Below are 22811 nucleotides of genomic sequence, written 5' to 3' on the forward strand. Positions count from 1 at the left end.
ATTTTTTAATTTTTGTGGAATTTAGTTCCACTTAATCCCACTCATTCCGCTCAAACTGCTTGCACTGCTTAGCCAAACTGGCTTGAAGAGAAAAACCGGAAAACCGACACTCTCTTGATGCTGACTGACCAATCAGGTGGCATTTTCAAATCACACCCCACCAGTGTTGCAAACTTGGCTACCTTTCTGCCCAGAACTGGCTATTTTGAAAGACCCAAAACTGGAAACTACTGAATTTTAGGAGCCTTAATTTAAAATAATGTCTAAAAAATTACTTAGCAGACTTACTAGGATGTGACACAACACTGTGGCATGTAGTATTATTAATATAAGGTGACCTTTCCAGGTATAAATACTGCACTCCCCACATGCATTGACAATTCGCTTCCCTTGTGATCTCGCCAGGGAGTTTGGTTTTGCGTTTAGCGCTTTTTTGCATGTACAGGCGTGTTGACACTTGGTCTCCCAGCTGGGGGGGGCAAAAGGAACCTGAGACTGAGCCTGAGCCTGGGAATAGAGCTCCGAGCTCCGAGCTGAGATCCTGGGCCAACAACACACGCCCCCTCGACTCGGGAACCGTACAGACGTTCCATTGCAGCGCGTTCCTATGGGACAATTAAGAGCAACAGAGAGACAGAGAGAGAGAGAGAGAGAGCGAGAGAGTAGGAGAGCGAGTACGGTTTGCTCTCGCTTTCACCTTGTTTGCAGCTGACGGTGGTTGGTTTTTTGCTGACAGTTCCTCGAGGCCTCCATGGGATTGGCCGCACCACACTTGGCCACCCCCCACCCCCCGTGTGCTGGTGCTGCCCGCCACCCTCTCTGCTATCCTGTGGCGCAGGCTCGTTCTCGTTTCGTTTCCAAAACTCTCATTGGTCGTTTGTCGCCAGCCGCCAGACGGCAGACGGCAGACGGCAGCCGCTGCCGCTGCTTCTTGCGATTCGAAAGCATCATCGCTGGCGAGGATTCAGTTGGGGTTTAGCAGCCACTCGGGACGGTTCAACATTTTGGCTCGAGAAATTTTCCGATTCCGAAAATCCCAAATTCTCAGTGGTGCATTGGTAACACACACCCACACTCACACACACACACATACGTTCGCGAATAGTGGTTCGAAAAAAAGTGATTGCCATTCCTCCAGAGACTCAAAGAGGCCAAAGCCCAAACCTAACCTACAAAACACAAATTCCCGGAAAAGCCCAGGAAACCGATCAAAACGGCAGCCACAATTTCCAGCAGCACAGGATTAGGAGCAGCAGCCGGCGCCGAAGTCGCTTCGTACGCTGATCTCCACCAGCATTCGCAGCATTATCCCAGCTCCCATCCGCATCCGCATCCACATCCGCATCCGCATCCACACCCGCATTCGCATCCCTTCGCCGACGGCTTCAAGCTGCGTTCCGAGGAGCCGGTGCCGGGCTTTAGCTCGGCCTCCCCCTGGCCCACCCTGGAGCTGGGCATGGAGTGGGGCCGGAAGCTCTATCCGAGCGCCGTCTCCGGCCCCAGGTCCGCCGGCGGCTTGATGTTCGGCCTGCCACCGACAGCCGCCGATATGAATCAGCCGCGCGGCCCGATGACGTCCCTCAAGGAGGAGCCCCTGGGCAGCCGGTGGGCCATGCAGCCAGTCGTCGATCAGAGCAAGTAAGTGCCAGCAGAGGTCAGGTCAGGTCAAGTCAGGGGTCCTTGTGCCTGCAAGTGACTAAAAGACAAGTGATCTTGCAAGTGAAGCAAGTGCCAAACAAGACTAAGAGTAAGGGGAAACTGGAATTTCCAGAATGAAATTCTGCCCTAAAGTGAACCAAAAATGGTGTTCTTTCAAGTGTTTAAATGTGAGAATGAATTATAGAAGAAGTTAGTGATTAGTGATTACATTGGCATAGAGAAATATATTGTGTATTAAGAAATTCCTAATAGGAAGGGGAATCTATAATATAATGGGAATCTGGTCAAAGTGTCTATTGAAATATGTTTAAAGGGATTAAACAGGGATTAATATTATGGAGTATTCCTAGTTTTGATTCAACTTAAAGAAAATAAATACATTCCCATAAACTCACTCATTTAAAGCTAATCAACATAATAAAGCATACAGTTATAGTCTAGCTTTAGAACTCTATTAAATACAATTTTATAGAAGATGGTAGTCCCGGTTCTCTAGAATATTTAATAAATAATAAATACCCATTAACCCATCGCCCATTGTTGCTACCCATTACCATAACACACACGTGAAATGCTCAACAAAGCCTCAACTAAAGTCCCCCCTAAAAGGGATAGGTAAATACATTCCCAGGATAAAAGGAAATCCCCATTCTTTGGGGCCTAATTAACACCCCCCGTTGACATCGTGACTCATACAAGGCTCAATGAAATGCTCCTTAATCCTCCCTCTAATCTCTCCATTAATCACCTTGGCCAATCTCCACCAGCCTCTCCACCACCAATCTCCACCAGCCTCAAAGTCTCCGCAACAATGTTGCGGCAACACACTCTTAGGCCAAGCAAAAGAAAGTCTCCAAAACGTAAAAGTGCGTTTGTTTACTTTTGGCCAAACAAAAAGCCAAAAGCCGGCATCGTGTCCAACGATATATAAAGTCTCCTGGGGGAGCGATTCCGAAACGTAGTAAGTCAGTCAGTCAGCCGGGATGCGGGATGCGGGATGGGGGTTCTTTTGATGGCGTCCAACCCCGGAAAGCACCCGCTTCCACCTCCTGACGTAGCCAGGATGAACCCCAAAACAAAGTCCATTCAGAGCCCCAGACTCACTCGAAAAAGCCACTCAAAGTGCGTGGCTCACGCACTTTTCCACTTTTCCTTCTTATGCTTTCTGAGGACGACTTTTGATGCGGGGGACAAGGGCAATGGATGCCGCCTTTGAGCTCAAAGGGATGCTCTCTCTCTGCGGGAGGGTTGCTTGGGAAAAGCTTTCGCTTTCCTTTTGCCTTTCCTTGTTTGTTTAGTTGCGTTTGAGATGTTTCTGGCGTGAGATGTTCGCGCCGAGAAGAAGTGCGCGAGTTGCCCAAACGGAAAGCGAAAGCGAAATGACAGCGGGTTTTGTCCATTCAGCGGCGGCAAATCATCATCATCAGCAGCATCCACACCCACACCACCATCTGGGTGACCATAACCAGCATCAGAGACAGGACAATCTTAATCAGGATCACAATCAAAACTTAGGGTCTAAGACAATGCGCTGTGAAACGAGGTAAAAAAAACTTGGGGGAAATGCTGTGTGTGTGTTTGAAAAGTTTTGGGGCTATAAATTGGAGAAGTTAACCTAATAAAGAATTTTAAACAAATTAATAAAATAAATATCAAGTGTAAAGATTCCAAAAATATTTATAAATTGAGAAAGTAATCAAATTTATAGTCACAATTAAAAGTATTAAAAAACACCTCCAGCCAGCTATCATATCATAAAGAGTTTAAAGGTTAAAAATAAAAACATTGCATTTACGTGAAGTGATTTAAAAACATCTAAAATGTTACAGAATATATCTAAAATATTTCTACAAAATAGTCCATATTTTAAAGTATAATACTCACTAAATAAGAGTTTATACTTTTCCATCAATATTGTTTAATGCGAACCAAAAGGCTTGAAATCATTTTAGAATTGTTTACATAGCATATACAATCTGGATTTAATAATAATAATAATATTTATGAATACCTACTGCATTATCCCTTTGTTTATTTACAAACAACAAAGTCTAGAAGCTCAAACAACTTCTGAATAATTGCATTTACTCAATTAATAATCCCAAATAATGCCCCATAAGTCCCCAGAGCGACTTAGTCCCTTCCCTTCGTTCTCTCCATAATCCCAAACTTTTGCGATTACAATTTGAAATTGCAAAATTTAACATTTTTCCCTTCTTGTGAATGGAAGTTTTGCGACAAATAAATCTCCTAGTTGGCCGATAATTGTTCAATATGTTTTTGTGGCCAGCCATTTATTTTAAACACTTATCTGTACATCTAACTGGAACAACCACAATGTGTTGCACTGTAAAACAAAGTGCATAAAGCACACACACGACACACACAGCACACACAATTGTGTGTTGTACTTCTTGTCGCCGCTCATAAATCAAGGGAATATTCGAAAATTTATTTCAACAAAGATTGCCCACGGAACGAGCTCTCAAAGTCCAAGTACAAGTTGGCCGTAAAGTGTCCTTAAACAATGGCCGGCAGCCAGAGTTGAGTCAGGATATCGCCGGAAATAAAGTTGCCTTTTTAAAGGACTCCCCACGAGCCCAGTGCCATGTGTGGAAAGAAGCTTTTCACGTGCAGAAATAGACAAAACGTGACCACGAGTCGAGGCACCACCTCTGGACCCCCTGGCTCATCCCCCGCCTTTTCCCGGCTGGCCCCACCTGGGCATCGATTTGCGACAATTAAATGTTGGCATAATAAAATCAACAGCAAAACGGCCACAAAAATGTTCCCCACGTTCATTTTTTCCCCGATGTTAGCTGCTCCTCTCTCGCAAATTGGCGGCAAGTGCAAACAAAGTGAGCTGGCAAACTGCCGCCAAACGATTTTCCATCCGGTCGAGTTGAAAAGTCAACAGGAAAAAAGAAGAAAGAAAGCGATCCGGGGAAAAGCGAGGGGTGCTTAGGTGGTAGGTAGGAGTTGGAGTTTTCAGGCAATTTTTTTATTTGCCAGGATGTGTACTCGGCATTATTTTGCTGCTCACTTTCCGAACACTCTCCGCCCCGCACCGTGGCCATAACAATAACCTTTCACCAGAATGTAACATGTCTGGCATTTATATGTCGGAAAGCTCCACCATCCTCCTCCCATCACTTGTGCCTCCTCTTGGCGGTGGAAATCGCATTCCCCCCTCGGAAAAGCTGACTGTCCTCTTAATTTGATATCGGCTTGTGGGTGAATCAACTTTAGCACCGCGAAATGTCTTTTATTTCGCTGGGAAACTCGTATTCTAAATCACTCGCAGTCTGTCAAAAGGCATTATATCCGAAAAACAGATTATACGAAATTACTTTATATGAAATTAAGTGGTTTAATGACCTACCCGTAACTTAATTGTATTTTATTTAAAATTTATTAAACAAGGATTTTAAGTTATTGAAATTTCGATGCTTCTAAATATATATAATATCCAAGTCTTTCGACTTAATTACCATTCAAACCAATTGCCGTTCTGCGAATCATGAAAATCAACCATCAAAGTTGAAAGGCAATCAAAACTATTGAAAACTACAGAGACAAAAGCTAAATCCAAACAGAAAAACGCAGATAAAATTGTCCTTTGAGTCCACGGGGATATCCAACTACTTATTTAATAACTAGGACGCATATATTCCCTCGAATTCGATTGCACAATTCGTTTGGGGGAGTGGTGGAGTGCGGGGAGTCCCCTGTCATTAGCTGATGGCTGGCATTATCCTTTGGCAAATGTGTATATAATTGCAGGACCCTCGAGCCAGTGGGCCAGGACATGCTCCTTGACATTGCCTAGGCAAACAGGGGAAGCACAAACACTCATAAATAGTGCAGGAAGTGCGAGTAACGCAAATACAAAAAATCTGATAAAATCAGCATTTTCTAAATTAAATTGTTCGTTATGCAGCAAGGGGAGTGAGACAAGGAGAAGGTAAGCCAAGGTGCAGGACCCTACCTTAGTCCTGCTGCTCGACATTGTCCGGTAATTGTCCGCTGACAGGGCCAAAAGGATGGGGTCAGTCCGACATTTAGCATATGGCCAGGACAAGGACAAGCCTTTATTCAACCGTCTGCGGCTCAGTGTCCACGTGTCCTTAGGATAATTGCCGTCAGTGTGTCCTGGCCCACATATATATATATATATATATATATTTGTAACAAGCGCATATAAAATATTTCAAGTGTAGGCGGGGCAAGGGACTGTCATACATCAGGATTATTGTGTCACGTTGAAGTTGCTTATGCGCTTTTAATGATAGTTGTCACTGTGTGTAGTCCTGCTCCTGCTACTGCTTCTGCTCCTGCTTGAATGTCACTCTCTACCGTAATTGAGTTGTCCCTAATTCCGGCCACTAAACCGGAGTATCTCTCGCCGTCCTCCAGAGCCAATTAGAGCCTCTTTAGGCCTGCTCTATGTTTACCCAGCTAATTGCATAATTACCATTGTCATCCTCCCACTACATAACATACATATGTATATGTTTCACTAATATCCATCCTGGTTTTTCTCCATTTCCCATTGCAGTCTGGGCATCGGCCGCGCCCACTTTGAGAAGCAGCCGCCCAGCAATTTGCGCAAGTCAAACTTCTTCCACTTCGTCATCGCCTTGTACGATCGGGCAGGACAACCCATTGAGATCGAGCGCACAGCCTTCATTGGGTTCATCGAGAAGGACTCGGAGTCGGATGCCACCAAGACGAACAATGGCATCCAATACCGGCTGCAGTTGCTCTACGCCAATGGTGAGGGGGATCTCTTTAAGTTATAAACTATATTTGTATATTTACATATTTATATTTTTTCTTATAGGTGCCCGACAGGAGCAGGATATATTCGTGCGACTCATTGATTCGGTGACCAAGCAGGTGAGTTGCGAAAAAATTATAGTTTTTGGGATATGTTAAATATAAACTTAAAGGCAGTTGATAAAATCTGGGTAAGATCGGGTTAATGAAATGTTCAGAGTCGGCTTTAACTAGACGTTACGTAGAAACTAAAAATTATATTAAGTTTACAATAATATTAGAGGATCGTATCGGCAAGAGATCATAACTAAGCTTTAAATATTCGCATCGTTATTTATCGATATTTTTATATGTCAATTTTTTCAACAAACCAATATTTAAAAATCTCATAATTAAGCCAAAAATGCATTAATTTCAAATCGGAAAGCAGTCCTATGTTAGTTTTTATAAGATTTATAAATCTGCATACCCAGTTAAAAAAGTTAAAATTTTAAACTTTTTCCCATTTTTTTTTACTAATTTAAAATAATAAAATACGAAGTAAAAAAATTAAAAATTTTGAAAAAAATAAATTTTTGTCGGACATGGCTAGATTGATTTCCCTGTCGATGCTGATCAAGAATATATATGATTTATAGGGTCGGAAATGGGTTCTTCACTGCATTTTGGGCTTCCGCCTAAATTATAATACAATTTTTAGAACCGTTATTTATTTATAATTTATATGAACATTTTTCAACAATTCAATGTTTAAAAAACGCATAACTTTGTCAAAAATACCATAATTTCAATTCGGAAAGCAGTCCTATGTTTGTTTTTATTAGATTAATAAATCTGCATACTCAGTTTAAAAAGTAAAAATTTGAACATTTTTGACATTTTTTTAATCAATTTTAACGATAACAAAAAATTAAAAATTTTGAAAAAATTAAATTTTTGTCAGACAAACCTAGATCGATTCGCCAGTTAATGCTGATCAAGAATATATATGATTTATAGGGTCGGAAATGAGTTCTTCACTATGTTTAAAGCCTTTGACTAAAATAATGGTACCCTGCAATAAACACTAAGTTTATTTTTAGCTTACTTAAAAAATATAAATAAAATCTGTATAAATATTTCCACAACACAGTATTACCTATTAATACCCCCTGAAAAATTTTGCAATTCATCTGGCCATAGAGTTTGCCACTTAAGTAAATTAATATGAACTTCCTGTCGCCGGAAAATTAAAAGGGAAAAGTTAAGCAGTCTATGAAAAACTAATTCCTTCCACTTGGCCGCGTTTCCGTGCATTTTTCCGATGTTTGTTTTGCTGATTCGAGCATAAGTTGCATTCGAAATTGATTGTCACGGCTAATTAAGTGTGTCCTGGTGTGTCCTCTGGCCAATAAATTGAGTCGTCAGGCGCTTAGTTGGTTCGCAGGACATCTCTTCTCCATGTCCCCCTCCGGAAGAGTGGCAAAGGGGTGTGACCGAAGCTAACGAGAGAAGCGAGAAAAGCAAGAGAATTGAGAGAATCGCACGGGGATCGAACATTGTTAATGCGCTTTGTTGTGGGTGCGTGCAAGTCCTGCGGCGATTGAGAGTCCTTCGATATCCTCACCAAGTGCACCATATGTCCACTTTTGTGGGCCTAATGCCCGTCTCCCGCCTCCCGCCTTTTGCCCTTTTTTTCCCTTTCAAGGGCAATTAATTTCTCGAGTGACAAATTTTTATAGACGTCGGCTGGCCTCTGTGTGTGTGTCTTTGCCATTAACCCCCTCGTTGGCTTCGATTTCTCTATTTCTCCAATTTCTCTCCGGCTTTTTGTGGGCGTTTCTTGCCCATTTAGCCCGTTCATTCGTTCGTTCAGAATCAGAAACGAGCTCACAATAAATTTGTCCACAAATTATCGACAGCAGCGTCCCCTTTCTCCCAATGAGAAAACCATTTGTGCGCAATGCAATTTAATCGCAAAAATATTTCCCCCTTTTTCATCAATTGAATCTAACAAAAAGAAATAAAAGAAATAATACAAAGAAATTTAAGAGGTTTCCCAACAAGTCTCAATATTCCATAAGTTTTGATAAGAAATCGCCATTGACGATACCCTGATGTATTTAACAAAGCTTATCAAAATGTATAGAGCTATAAAATATTAAGAATAATTCATTTATATAAAGACTAATTGCTCTTTAAGGGAAACTTTAAATTTCCCAGATGAGTGATTAAATAACTAAAGTGTTTTCTTTTGATTATATTGAGGTTTATGTCTTGGAAATGTTTCTTATGGTTAGTTCTCTAGAAAAATTACCCAGAAATTTATGGAATCTTTTAAGATTTCAATCGGTTAGGTTAGAATAGGTTATTCATGATTTATGGGTGTTTTGAACTGAATTTAATCTGAAATTAAATGCATGCAAAATGCGGATTTTCTTAGATTAATTTAGTTATTTTCATACGTTTACAGTGTGAAGGAGTCATTTCCGACCCCATAAATCATATATATTATTGATCAGCATCAACAGGCAAATTGATCTAGCTATGTCAGACAAAAATTTTATTTTTTCTAAATTTAAAATTTTTTTACATCTTAAAATGGTAAAAAAAAATTGACAAAAATTTTAAAATTGTTACTTTTTAAACTAAGTATGCAAGTTTATTATTCTGATAAAAACAAACATTGGACTGCTTTCCGAATTGAAATTAATGTATTTTTGGCTTAGTTATGAGTTATTTACATTTTGTTTTGTAGTAAAATTTTCATATAAAAATTATAGTTAATCGATTAAAAAATGGTATTGCACCTTCAGTCAGAAGCTTAAAAGAAAGTGAAGGAGTCATTTCCGACCCTATAAAACATATATATTCTTGATCAGCATTAATTTTTTTGTCAATTATTTAAAAAAATTAGGGGTTACCATCGCAGAGTTGACAAAAATTGGCAAAAATTGTACTTTCTAAACTGAGTATGTATGATAGATTAAGTATTCCAATAAAAACTAACATAGTATGTTACTTCTTTCCGAATTAAAATGAATGCTTTTTTGGCATAGTTATGAGTTTTTTAAACTTTAGATAGATAACTATTCTCTATGATGTAAAATAATAATAATGTTCAGCAAAAAAGAGGACACATCGTCACTCCTTCGCCTCCCCTTGTATTGCCTACTTCCGCCTGACTTGTGATGCGCTTTTGAAGGACCTACCCCTAAGTCCAGGGAAAAAACTCACATCAGACTCGCAGTGGAAAGTGTCGCAAGCTGGGAAAAGAACAATCATTTGATCGGATTAGGTGGGTTTGGCTTCCGCTTTATTTTTTGTAGCTGTTGTTTTTTTGAATTTTACATTTCGTTTGTCGCGTGTCGCCTTTGTTATCGGATTGCGTAACAGGTAAGGCGGGGATAAGCGAGTGTTATCAGAGAGGGTGGGGAAGGTGTGTGCTATTTAAGGAGCAACCCGAAACTGTGGCAGGACGAAACGAAGTCGTCTCAGGCAACAGAAGCAATCGTAACGGGCAGGATGAGCAGGCAGGACAATTGTCAACTGTCATCCACGTGGCCACATCCTTCCTTGCCCAGCTTCAACCCTTGCAACCCCTTTTCCTGTGGCTCGTTGGGCAGGCAAATGCAGCAAATCATGGTCATAATCATAATTACATTCGATCAGATAACGGCGAATTACAGTTCGAACGGGAGGCGGCGCAACTGCAATTTGAGCTAACGATGGAACCACGGAAAATCGCCTCATTTCGGCGATCATATTTCATGTTCATCACCAGGACACGGGTCCAGCATAAAACAATAGGAAAATCCTTTTACCCCCTCGCATTCTGTGTTTTGTTGCCAAAATTGCGCTTATCGCGATTTACACGCACATAAAAGCGCAGCGAAATTCTAAACTCGAAAAAGTGAGATGGCGATAGCGCAGTGATAACGAGAGAGGGATTGAGTTCCGAGCGAGACAGCCAAAGATTAATGCACTGAGATAAGCAAAGATAGACGCATGCCGGCTGAAAAGTAACCCAAAAATTCGAAAGCAATTAATGATCCGAAATCTCTGAACAATATTGGGAATATAAATGAATATGAGAATTCATAGAAATAAATTAAAAAAATAAATCTATACAAGTAAATGTTAAGACCAGCATTTCCCGTTATTAAGCAGTTAAAGAAGAAAATAAACCACGAAAGCGCATCATTAAATGCCTTTTAGCCATCCCGTTCGCACACTTGCCTGCGCGCTTTAATTAAGCGATAAAATTAATTTGTATGTCAACACTTAAAACGCCGAGAGCGAGAGAATCATTTTCGATTATTAACAAATTGTGCACGCTCGCTTAATGGCAAAGTGTTATTATTGTTCACCGCCAGCCGCTCAATAAATTCAACAGATTGCGCGAAATCTCCACATTTGCATCTCTCTCGCATGCATGCCTGTGTGTGTGTGTGTGTGTGTGTGTGTGGTGTGTGGAGCCATTTTGCCAGTCGTGTCTGTCTGCCTCACTCTCACTGTTGGCCGGCAGGCATACCCCAATCTACCCTTCTTTGTCGCTCGCAATGCGATTAAAAAGCTTTCACGGCAAGTGCATTTCTGCGGTCGAAAGAGAGATGGGAGGGCGAGAGAGAGAGAGATGGGGAGATGGCCAGAGGAGGAGAGGTCCAAAAGCAGGCGCGAAAAAAAATTATGTATGAAATCAGGCATATCGGCCTCATTATGCGAAATGTGTAATGCATGCATGCCCCTTTGAAATTCTTGCGGCTCCCATAGGGGGCCTCGGGGTTTTCTGCAAAGGTGTGCCTGATGCACCCTGTAGATGGGCGGAAATGGTGGAAAGCGGAAGCGGAAATAAGGTTATCGATTCATTTTCGATATTGAGTAAATTACGTTATTATTTAACATTTTTGTGATCTTCAGCGTTGGGAAAATTGTGTTTTTATTAAAAATAAACAAAATTACTATAGTTAAAGCAACACCAAAGCAACAAATAAATAAAATGTGTGTTGAAAATGTACAATTAAGTACATTAAAGGATATTTTGCCAACTTTGCTTTAAATAACACTTCACACAATGTGACATTCTTATCCTGCGTCCCTAAAAATATGCAAATGCCTGAGAAGGGAGCGAAATGACGTCCCCTTTCGGAAAGGTGCAAACACATACGAAATACATACATGGAGGATGCACGAGTCCTTGCAGCAACGTAAACCTTTATGTCGCGTTCCTTTCTTTTTTTCCGAGGGCAATTTATGCGTTGCCCTGATAAATGAAGCTTTAATAAATTAAGAGCAACCCTCTCTATAGGTTTTTTTTGTTCAGATTATTTTTGTTTTATTGTTTGGCCTTTCACAAACATTTTTTCGCAGTCGCTGTGGCCCTTTTGTGCGTCGATAATTTATCTTGTTTGGCGAGATTTTTATTTGGCACGTTAAATATGCAGCATGCAGCATGCAACATGCAACATGAAGCATGCAACTCTCGGCATTCAAGTGCGTGAATAATGCAGCAAGTGTCGATTCATTTTATTCCAAAAGCGATAATAACAATTTGCAAAAATGCTGTAAAAAAAAAATCTCAGCCTCTTTGGCGAAGTTTGATGAAAAATCGTTTAAAATTTAAAAGCCGCCTCGTCTCATCCTGTTTGGACCCGCTTTTCCTCATCCCCAGACTGCCGGTCCTGTCATCACTTCATCACTCGCTTTTTTCTGCTCATTTTTTGTTCGTCCTGTTGTGTTCTGTCCTGCTTCAGCTCCAACTCCTGCAAACTCCTGTTCTTTGTCCTGTTGATAAATCGTAGTTTAAACGCTTTTACTCCAGTTTTAGTGGCTTTCGTTTAGTTTGCCGGTTTTTTTATTAGGAAAGCCATTTAGCCTCGGATTTCCAGCTACGAACTCCTGACTCCTGAAATCCTTCTCCTGACTTTTGGCCACAAAAACGGTTGGCTAGAGATACAAACTAATTGTTTGTTTCTGTATCCCTCAGCCAGCAAGGATGATGGATGATGATTTCTGATGTTTTGACCCTCTTTAGGTTAACAGATCCTTTTTGTAGTGGGGATTTTAGTTTTTTATTTATATTTGGCGGCGGGAGAAGTTTATCTGAGTTTAAGTGGGGCTTATTATTTATGTAGCTTTCAGAGGAGGTCACTTTTCTTTTTATTTTAAATGTTAATTGGCTTGCTTCTATATTTCCCCAAACTATATAGAACCCATTCCTTTTTGGTCAAATTCCAAAATAAACAGGTGACAAGTACAAGTTGTACCACAAAAAACTTTATGTCCTGTGCCAACACAAAAAACATTGAAAATCCATTACCACGAAAGGGGATAAAAAGGACTTGCCATCCTCATCCCATGTCCCTGTCCGGCCTATAATTAGCTGCACTCCGTCCGGGACAAGTTCGAGCCGTAATTCCTAGGATATCCCACACACATATTGGACACTGAGCCGGGGCTATCGAGAGCCGAGTCTCAAAGTCTGATCCTTTACAGGTTACGGCCACGACTTGGGAGGGGGGGAATTATTAACCTGACAAACGGGATAATAAGGGATGATCATAATTTTACATGTGCCCAGCTAATGCCAAAGACAACGGGTGGTATGGGGTGTTGTATATTATATGTATGTATATCTGAAGGGTAGGATTCTAGAGTACTGATGCTGCTGCTGCTACTGCTGGTTGCATTAAAATTAATTTCTGATTATCTATCTGGTTGGGCACAGCTTCTGTGCGAGGAAATGCACATATGTATGGAGGGAACCACTCGTCCTTGACGTCCTTGCTGCTGGTTCATTTTTTGTTTTTACCATTTTGGTGGATGAACTCGAACACGGCTCAGGTTATTGTTATTACTTTTGCGTGTATCTCTTGCCGTCAGTTGATGAATGATCCTCTCACCCCCCGAAGTCCTGGGTGTCCTTCGCATATGCCGTGTTTTTGCCAAGCTAATTCGCCGGATGAGTGTTGGATTACGGTTAACAGGGGGAACAGGGAACACACAGCTTGCGAGGGAGGGAGGGCAGGACACCCGGTTTAATCATTTTTAAATTAGAGAACTATGCGCCTTTTCGTGTGCCACCCCCCTAGGACAACCATTTGTTTATCTATTTTCCTCGAGAGTTTGGCAAGTTCGAGAGGTTTTTGTTGCCCGGAAATTGCAGCAGATTGTCTAACGCTGCACTTGCGGTCGCCGTAGCTTCCACATGGCACGATTCCAGTCCCTGCCACACGCCTCACTTCACTTCCACCGCACAAAGCAAACAAACACTGTTCGTTCGAGTGCCGTTTTCACTGGGCAAACACACACACAACACAGCACAACACAACACACAAAATATAAATATAAATACAAATTCAAATACTAGCGACTATACGCCCCTCGAATATTATTCATGCGGAGGTAGAAATTGTGGACACTGTCAATATTTGCACTGGGTCCCATATGTCGATTTGCTGGAGGACCGAGTTTTCGTTGTCCTGTAATTAGCATTTATGTGTGTTTGTCTTTTGGCCCAAAATGATAGTTGATACAGGGGGGCGGGGGAAAGCAGAGAGTGAGAGGGTCAAAGGTGCGGAAGATGGGGTTTAAGGCGGGTGTCAATGGCAGTGGGTTAAAAGCAGCGTCAGGTTTAGGTGTGCAGGTTTTTGTTCAGGTGAATAAATCAATAGAAATGGGGGAATACCAGGAATTGTGATGATATTTATTACAATATTTAGAATCAAGTATTTATTTAATATTTAAGATTACCAAAACCTGCATAAAACTATAAAATAAACCCTTAACCTAAGCCTAAAATAAGTGCGAAGAACACCCCCTAAATAAATACATATTTCCCCAAACCACTTGACTTATTTATGATTACTTTTAAGTAAATAAGGATCCCTATAATAACTCCCTGATTTATAAAAATATAAAATCTAATATCCCTTTTATGATCTCTTACAGGCCATCATATACGAGGGTCAGGACAAGAACCCGGAAATGTGCCGTGTGCTTCTAACGCACGAGGTGATGTGCAGGTGAGTCCCGTTGTGTTTTAAGTCCTTATCAATAATATTTCCACACCTTTATTACCCTTCCTCTCGGTCTGTAAAGCAATCCACACCTTTTTTCTAACTGATTTGCGAATGGAAATCTCTCAAGTCTTGCGGGCATTCCCAAGAGCAGCTTTCTTTAAGTTTTTCCTCCTTTTCTTGTCCTGCCTTTGGTTTTTTTCCCCCCAGCTCTATTCCGTTTCATAGCCACTCAAATTATAGAGACCTGAGTTCTCATTTGCTTTGCTTTGTTTTTTTTTGTCTGGGGCCGTTTTTCCGTGATTTTCCCTGGGTTTTCTTTGCGCTTTAATTTTGTTGATTTTTAAGCTCCGTCCGGCTTTTGCCAGAGAGTGTCGTTCGTTTTATTTTCACGCTCAAACGCACGCGAGCTGAAACGTATAAATGGTTGACTGCCAGCCTCCCCCGCAGGACACCCCCGCAGGACACTTGGGCTGCCTCGACTGTTCACCCTTCTAGCAGCTTTCTGACAGTTGAAGGTTGCGTAGAAAATAAAAACGGCACAAAAAAACAGCAGCAGCAGCCACGAGAAAGCACAAACAACAACGAAAAAATTACACAGCTTTTGCCGGCGCCAAACCCCCTTTTTCACCCCCCTTTCAAGGACCTGCTCTTGTTTTTGTTGCTGCTGGCCGGCCATCTTTTATTATTTCGGATTGGCACCCAGTTTTTATGTTTGCGTAGCATTATCAAAAACAAGGGGACAACGCACACGCGTATACCCAAGCGGGGGTGGCAGCCTCCCCCTGGAAGGACTCGAGTCCTTGCGAGAGAGCGAGAGAGAGAGAGAGCTAGCAGGGTGGCGTCTTCTTTATCGCTTTGGCTTTGGCTTTGCGCCCATTTCAGTCATCCATGTTTATGTTATACGGCCGAAAGCCGGGTCCAAGCCAAAAATACCACCCCCAGGATGACCCTCAGCCACCCAGCCTCTCCCCCCCCGCCCCGCTCTCCTGTATTTATTTACTTTCTTTTTTTTAGAGTCAGCCCCGGGGCTGTGCAGTCGTGGAATTACGCAGCCATTGAACTCGATATAGATATATGTTATGTTTGTATGTTGCACGAATATATATAGATGCAGATAAAGGATAAGTGCGGCTATGTCGGCGGCAAAGCAATGACAAATGTCTGACCCCAAAAAAAAGCACTTCTAACATACTTTTTGAAGAGTCTATAAAAATGTTTAAATTCAAGGCCTAGACAGAGTTTAAAAGTTAACACTTTAAAGCCAGACAGTTACTTAAAGACAGATAGATTCATTACCTAAAGATAAAGAGACTATTCAGATATAAATACATAATATTAATTTAAGTCTGATCCAATAAAAAATGATACAAAATTAAGCTTCAGTTAATAAACAAGTTTCCTCCCCAGAATATTAAGTATACGCACTGTTGTCCCCATCAAGCTATTAAATACCAAGTAAACCCATTCCTATTTATATATAACTTCCTATATAGTGAATATACTAATTAAAATCCAACTTTAATATAAAGTTTACTCAAGTTAACCACTTCTTTTTACTATTTTTCAGCCGCTGCTGTGATAAGAAGAGCTGTGGTAACCGCAACGAGACGCCATCGGACCCCGTCATTATTGATCGGTAAGTAGTCATAGTTCATACTCTCCACCATCACCATAGCCATGTCCAGGACCCCAGAACCCATATCCTTCTGGCCAGGACGCACACACAAAAGATGACATTTTAAGCTGCTTTTCATCATCGTCGCTGGCTTTTTATTTTTGCCAGTCTCTGCTCTGCGGCTTGTGTATGCGTATCGTTGATTTATTGGCATTATTATCAACTGCAATATAAAACACGATGCGGCAGACATGCAAAGAGCACCTCGAACGAGGGAACGAAGGAACCGGAAGGGGGGAAGGGCAGTCCTTTCAGGATCTGAAACTGAAACGGAAGCTGTTGCAGCTGGGAGAGTCAACACAAAAATTCATCAAAATGGCAGCGGCAAATTCTATTTTCATAAATTGTAAATTGAGACGAGTTCGCGGCAGTCCGACACTCCCCCAGGCAGGACTCTCTCTAGGAGTGAGCAACCCCAAGGACTGTCGCGTGTCAGGCGAATTATGTTAATTGTATGCACATCCTTGCGGCTGCCTCACCGCCTCCGCCTCCGCCTCCTTCATGGCCCGGCGTGTGTCCTCTCTAATTGGCTTCGGAAATATTATTTTGAGTGAAGGAAATTAGACAGAAAACAAAAACGCAAAACAAATTGTTATGAGTCTGGGAAATCCTTTGAGAGGAAATTTGAAAGCATAGCTCAAGGAGGCTATAACTTTAAGGAAGAGTAAAGGCATCATCTACACTTGTTAAATTCATATTTTAAGCAACCTGCAACCTTCTTATATGAAATGCAACTTAATTACCTTCCATTACTATCCCTTAATTATTTCCTTTCACCCCTATGAAGATGACCAAGTCTGGTATAATTACTCAACCACAAGCATCAACTTGTTTAGCTTCTTCAACGAGACAAAAGCAAAACAATCCCCATTGATTTCTATTTGAGCATTTAGTGTGCAAACCTTTCTTGGTCATTGCCGCCAAACTCATTGAGTTGTTAAACAATTTTCCACCAGTCCCCAGGCCCCATTAAATTGAGGCACACCTTATGCAGATGATAATCATCGCTCTGTGTGATTCCCCGTAAAAGCGTGCACATCTCGGACCTCCGGCGAAGGGTGTCCCCGAGTATTTGCCTATGTATCTCCATGCCAGGGACTGCCATTTCCAGGACTGCCCACAAAGGCGTTCCTCGAAACTCCAAGATCGGAGAGTCTGCGTAATGATTCTATTATTAAAGTGGCCAGCAAAAGTGTGTCTGCAACCGGTTGTTGTTACCAGCTACCTGACGACAATCAGCCCATAATTGGTGTCATAATTAAATTTAATTGATTGCCTCCGATGGTGGCTGCCCCTGCCACTGTCCACCTTCTGCTCCATTGTATGCCCCCAGCTTGCAAATTAGGAATTGAAAAAACCAAGTGGTTCTTGCCACACAGATTGGGAGATTGGTGTTCCACTAAAAAACACGATCTCGGCAAGATCAGAAGCTCCATGCGTTGCACATTTATGATCTTGTTAAAATTGCTCTGCGTGTTGCTGTTGCTCCAGAATGGCCCCAAATGCCACTGTCATCCGTTGGAACAACAGTTACAATCGGGAGAAGATCTTAGATCGTGAAGAATCTTCTCCTAGGCGATCTTCTCCTGACCATTTCCCCTTTGGCTATCTCTCTTCTTCTGCTCCACGTGCCCGGGCGCGACACTTTGCGCTTGATATTTACGATTATTAATTCATTTCTCCTCTATTTATTTGCCTTGTTAGCCGGTTGGGTAACTCTTCAGCTCAGGAGCTTAAGTTAGTCCCATTTAGAGATGACAGCGTGCGTTATATAGAAGATATAGAAGAGCATTAAGGCTTAGAATATATATCTCATAGTACACTTTATGAATTTCCCATGATTAATCTAGAGGTTTTTAACGATTTCATTATTAAAAATAACCTTTAAACCTCAATTGGATTAAGGAATATTGGTAGTGTCCCATCTCAAGGTATTCCTATTAAGCTATCGTGACACGCTCACACCTGTGATCCCCTCCACAATGTCGCATTTGTCAGTCGGGCTGTAACTTTTGTCGGCATTGTCGCATTCCTCGAGGAGGAGGAGCAGGAGGGGAGCTTCCTCCGGCGGGCGCATATCAATCACCGACTAAAAACACTCCCAGCTAGCAGCTACTACCAGCTACCATCTCCAATCAGCTTAAAAGGCGGCATGGATCAGTCGATCGGAGTGGCATCCAGCCAGGACTACTACTCCGCCGCCGCCCGCTCATTGATATGCCAGTAGATCATGCCGCCGTCGGGGAGACAAAGACCCCGGGATAATCTATCTGTTCGCAACTAAATTTTGCCATACATCGGTAGCGGGAGAGGGGGAAATCAAGCTAAAGCGCTAACTTGCCCGGGGGTCCAACGCATTTCGCCACTCACTGTTCCACCATTCTCTCCTCTGGATCTCCTCCAGATCTCTTCGGCATCACCTCTGGTTAGCCTCCACCTGAATCCCCCTCTGGCTCTGCTCTCTGGTTAAGCTTTGTCAGCGGCGCGCAACAATTGGAACTGATTGAAAATTCCGAATCGGGGATCCACGGATCCAAAGGGGCTTGCATTTCCAAGTGGTTTGACGAAAGCCAAAAACTGATTCGATATGACAACAGCAACAGCACAACAACACCACAACAGGGGCAAATGCACTGGGAGAAAGAATAGAGTATTTCATATATACTTTGAATAATCTACATACTATATCCTTGAAGGGAATTCAAATTTCAGTCAGAAGCTTAAAACGCAGAAGGGAAACGTTTCCGACCCTATAAACCATATATATTCTTGATCAGCATCGACAGAGAAATCGATCTAGCTATGTCCGACAACAATTTATTTTTTCAAAAATTTTTATTTTTTTTATATCGTTAAACTGACAAAAAAAAAGACAAAATTTTTTAAATTTTTACTTTTTTAACTGAATATGCAGATTTATTAATCGGATAAAAACTAACATTGGACTCTTTTCCGAATTGAATTTAATGTATTTTTGGCTTAGTTATGCGTTTTTTAAACATTAATTTGTTGTAAAATTTGTCATATAAATATATACATAAATAACGGCTCAAAAAATGTAGTCTTTAGCTTGAAACGCAGTGAAGAAACCATTTCCGACCCTATAAATCATATATATTATTGATCAGAATTGACAGGGGAATCGATCTAGCCATGTCCGAAAACAATTTATTCTTTTTCAATTTTTTCCATTTTTTTATATCGTTAAATGGTAAACAAAAAATGGACAAAAATTTTTAAAATTTTTACTTTTTAAACCGAGTACGCAGATTTATTAATCTGAGAAAAACTAACATAGGACTGCTTTACGAATTGAAATTAATGTATTTTTGGCTTAGTTATGAGTTTTTTAAACATTAATTTGTTGTAAAATTTGTCATATAAAAATATAAATAAATAACGGCTTAAAGAATGGTATTATAATTTTAATCAGAAACTTAAAACTAAGTGAAGGAACCATTTTCGACCCTATAAATCATATATATTCTTGATCAGCATCGACAGGGGAATCGATCTAGCCATGTCCGACACCAATTTATTCTTTTTCATTTTTTTCCAATTTTTTATATCGTTAAATGGTAAACAAAAAATTGACAAAAATTTTTAAATTTTTACTTTTTAAACTGAGTATGCAGATTTATTAATCTGAGAAAAACTAACATAGGACTGCTTTCCGAATTGAAATTAAAGTATTTTTGACTTATTTATGAGTTTTTTAAATATTGAATTGTTGTAAAATTTGTCATATAAATATATAAATAAATAACGGATCAAAAAATGGTATTATAATTTATTCAGAAGCTTTTAACGCAGTGAAGAAGTCATTTCCAACCCTATAAACCATATACATATATTCTTGATCAGCATCGACAGGGGAATCGATCTAGCTATGTCCGACAAAAATTTATTTTTTTCAAAATTTTTATTTTCTGTATATCGTTAAAATTGTCAAAAAAAAAGGGAAAAATTTTTAAAATTTTTACTTTTTAAACCGAGTATGCAGATTTATTAATCTGAGAAAAACTAACATAGGACTGCTTTCCGAATTTAATTTAGTGTATTTTTGGCTTAGCTATGATGATAAAACTTATTTATTTTTATTATTTTTATTATTGAGCTCATTGGAATTTAATTTTGTTAGCTCCTTTTTCTCCCTGTGTAAGCAACTACCAGATTTCTCTCTTTTGGCCCGACTGACGTTCGAACGTGTGCCGTGAGAGTTGCAGCAGCAACAAAATAACAACAATCGTGGTAGCCAGTAGCCAGTAGCAACTTGGCCACATTCGCCGCCGATCTGCACATGTTTTATTGATGAATTTCTGTTATTCATGCAACCGATCTGCAGTTGGTCGAGTCGGTTTGCCACAGAGGAGGCTTTGGAGATGCCGAAATTGTGCACACAATGAACGGGGGGCCACAGTGGGTTAAGAGGGATTGAAATAATAATAAATATTTAAAATTTTAGGCAACATATTCTTATCAAAAGACACAAGGAAGTGCACTTAATATTTCAGTTTGAAATCTATTATGTAAAATGTTTATCATTATACTACATTCATATTTTTGGAATCCTAAATATACTAATTTACACAGCATTTATTCTTTGTAGGGACACACCACTGTGGCCTAGATCGCTGGGATTTGCAATTACCTGGGGCAGGTGATGAGATGAGGGCTTAGTCGCAGTCGTCTCGGTTGCAGTGATGCCCTCTCTTTCTGTACAGGCCTCTTTTTTTTATTTATGATTTGCGAGGACATTCGCATTGTCTCCGGAATCGAAAAACGAAACGAAATGAATCGCATTTTGTGCCTGGCCTTTTTCCTTTTAGCCCAGTTTGTTGGCATGCACTTCGTGTGTGTTCCATAATTAAGTGAATTTAAAGCTCACTTCGGCGGTGGTCGATATGGTTGTTTTTATTGTTCCAAGTCCTTGTATTTGTTGGCACTCTTGTGAAGGTATTCGTGTTGCTGGTTCAGCGACATGTTCCACGTTTTTGTCACACATCTCCAACAGATCTTGAGTGCTTCTCATACAAAAACATATATATATATATAACATATAGTATTTTTTTGGTGGTTGTTTCTGGGCTTTTTGCTGTATGATCCATTTGTTGGATATCAATTTTTGACTCCACATCTGGTGCGTATGCGTAATGACGTGAATTATATTGACAGGCATGCAATTGGCATCGTTATCGCCGCGGTGGTCATTAAAATCGTTATCGCGTGACAAGCGCCGCGGAATCGACTTTTTAATTTGGCTAAATTGTTGGGCAACCGAAACAAAAAGTATCTACCACCTCACCACAAAAAACACCCATCTGCAGCATAGCAAAAACTCAAAAAGAAAAAATAATAGATTGTGGAAAGTGGGGGAAAAGCTCTCAGGCGAACAATCGAAAATTTGCCACTCTGGCATTTATCCACGTCATTGGCGTTTTCTTCGCTTTATTTCAATTTTCTATATTTGCCAGCGTTTTTGTCCACCGCAGCAAAGCCAAATAAACTAAGTGCCAACTCCCGGAAACCCCCAACTTCACTCAATGTGCTCCTTCCACCCACAGTCAGCCCCTTTTGGTCAAATAGAATTGACATTTTGTGGTGTCCAATATGCAAAAACATAGAGCCAAAGAGTTTAACAATTGAGCTGAGATTGGTAGGAGTCTTTAAATAAATTAATTGGAAGGTATATATGAATTAAACATTTTTTTAAATTAATCTGCAGTTTTTGCTTATATTTAAAAATGTTCTAAAACACATTTTTAAAGTCTCGAATTAACTTTCAGGACAATTTCTTAATTTATAAAATTAAGCAAGCAACTGAACTATATTAGTAAAATATTAGAAAATCATACAAGGATTATTTTCCCTATTATCCTGACCCCGAGTGTGCTGCGTGAGTGGTGAGGAAATGTTTTGGGCCATTCATTGCATGCCGCCTGCCTTGATAATCGCACTCGTGCTAAAAATGATGACAAAACTGCTGCTGCTGCTGCTGCTGCTGCTAGTTGCTGCCGTTTGCCACAGTTTTTAATTTTCTAAATGCATTCCCGGCCACCTGGTTGGGATGTCGTGTCCTGCGGATCGAGGAGGTGGTTATTGCCCAAGTCCTTGCTCCTCCGCCAGTGTCCTGCTCAAATATTCAAAGCGACGCAAAGGCAAAATGTTCAACAACAAAAAAAAAAGACGGCGAAGAGAATTTCGATGGCATTTGCGGTCAGCAGGAATCGACAGTAGTCCTGCCATGAAATATTGGATAGACATCCATGGTAGACATCTAGAGAGTGGGTGGCGACCATAACAGTTAATTATCGATAAAGATATGAGGAGCAGCGCATATTTCGGGGTTTTTATCGCAGCAACGAGCAGTTTCTCCCCCGGAAAAGTGAGAGATATATGAAACCCAGGATGGAACGAGATATATATAATTTTTATAGAGACTTCCTTCCGATTATCTTTGATGTGGAAACAATTGAGTTTGAGCCTCAGTTCGAACTGCATTTAGATATTTGCACCTCGTAAATCAAACGAATTGAATTTTTGCATTTCAAAAGAACTCTGGAGCGAGAGATGGGTACATTTGCATATTTGTAGTAGACACAGTGTCTATTGAAATTGAATTATTAATGCAAATTTTCCAGCGCTTCGCTTCGCACTTTTCCCCACTTTAAATTGGTACTCTCTCTCCATATCTTTTG

The 22811-nt window shown here is 40.6% G+C and overlaps 1 protein-coding gene across 20 annotated transcripts in view; it reads left to right on the forward strand.

Moving 5' to 3' along the window:
• Nucleotides 1-875: 875 nt before the first annotated feature.
• Nucleotides 876-22811, forward strand: part of kn (EBF transcription factor knot) — a 30359-nt gene continuing 8423 nt past the window's right edge. For 13 of the 20 annotated variants that reach the window (XM_086837815.1, XM_086837820.1, XM_086837816.1 and 10 more), the window contains exons 1-5: nt 900-1638; nt 6218-6435; nt 6503-6558; nt 14368-14441; nt 16006-16074. In XM_086837815.1, the coding sequence (XP_086693941.1) occupies nt 1457-1638; nt 6218-6435; nt 6503-6558; nt 14368-14441; nt 16006-16074 (599 nt within the window). In that variant the 5' untranslated portion in view covers nt 900-1456. Of the gene's footprint in view, nt 1639-2226; nt 3203-6217; nt 6436-6502; nt 6559-14367; nt 14442-16005; nt 16075-22811 lie in introns of those variants that run through there. The other 7 variants (XM_086837829.1, XM_086837828.1, XM_086837830.1 and 4 more) reach the window with 5 other exon arrangements.

This window comes from Drosophila serrata, unplaced genomic scaffold, assembly GCF_035046125.1.
Source record: "Drosophila serrata isolate PLE 108 unplaced genomic scaffold, ASM3504612v1 contig_334, whole genome shotgun sequence".
In the NCBI taxonomy this organism is placed as follows: domain Eukaryota; kingdom Metazoa; phylum Arthropoda; class Insecta; order Diptera; family Drosophilidae; genus Drosophila; species Drosophila serrata.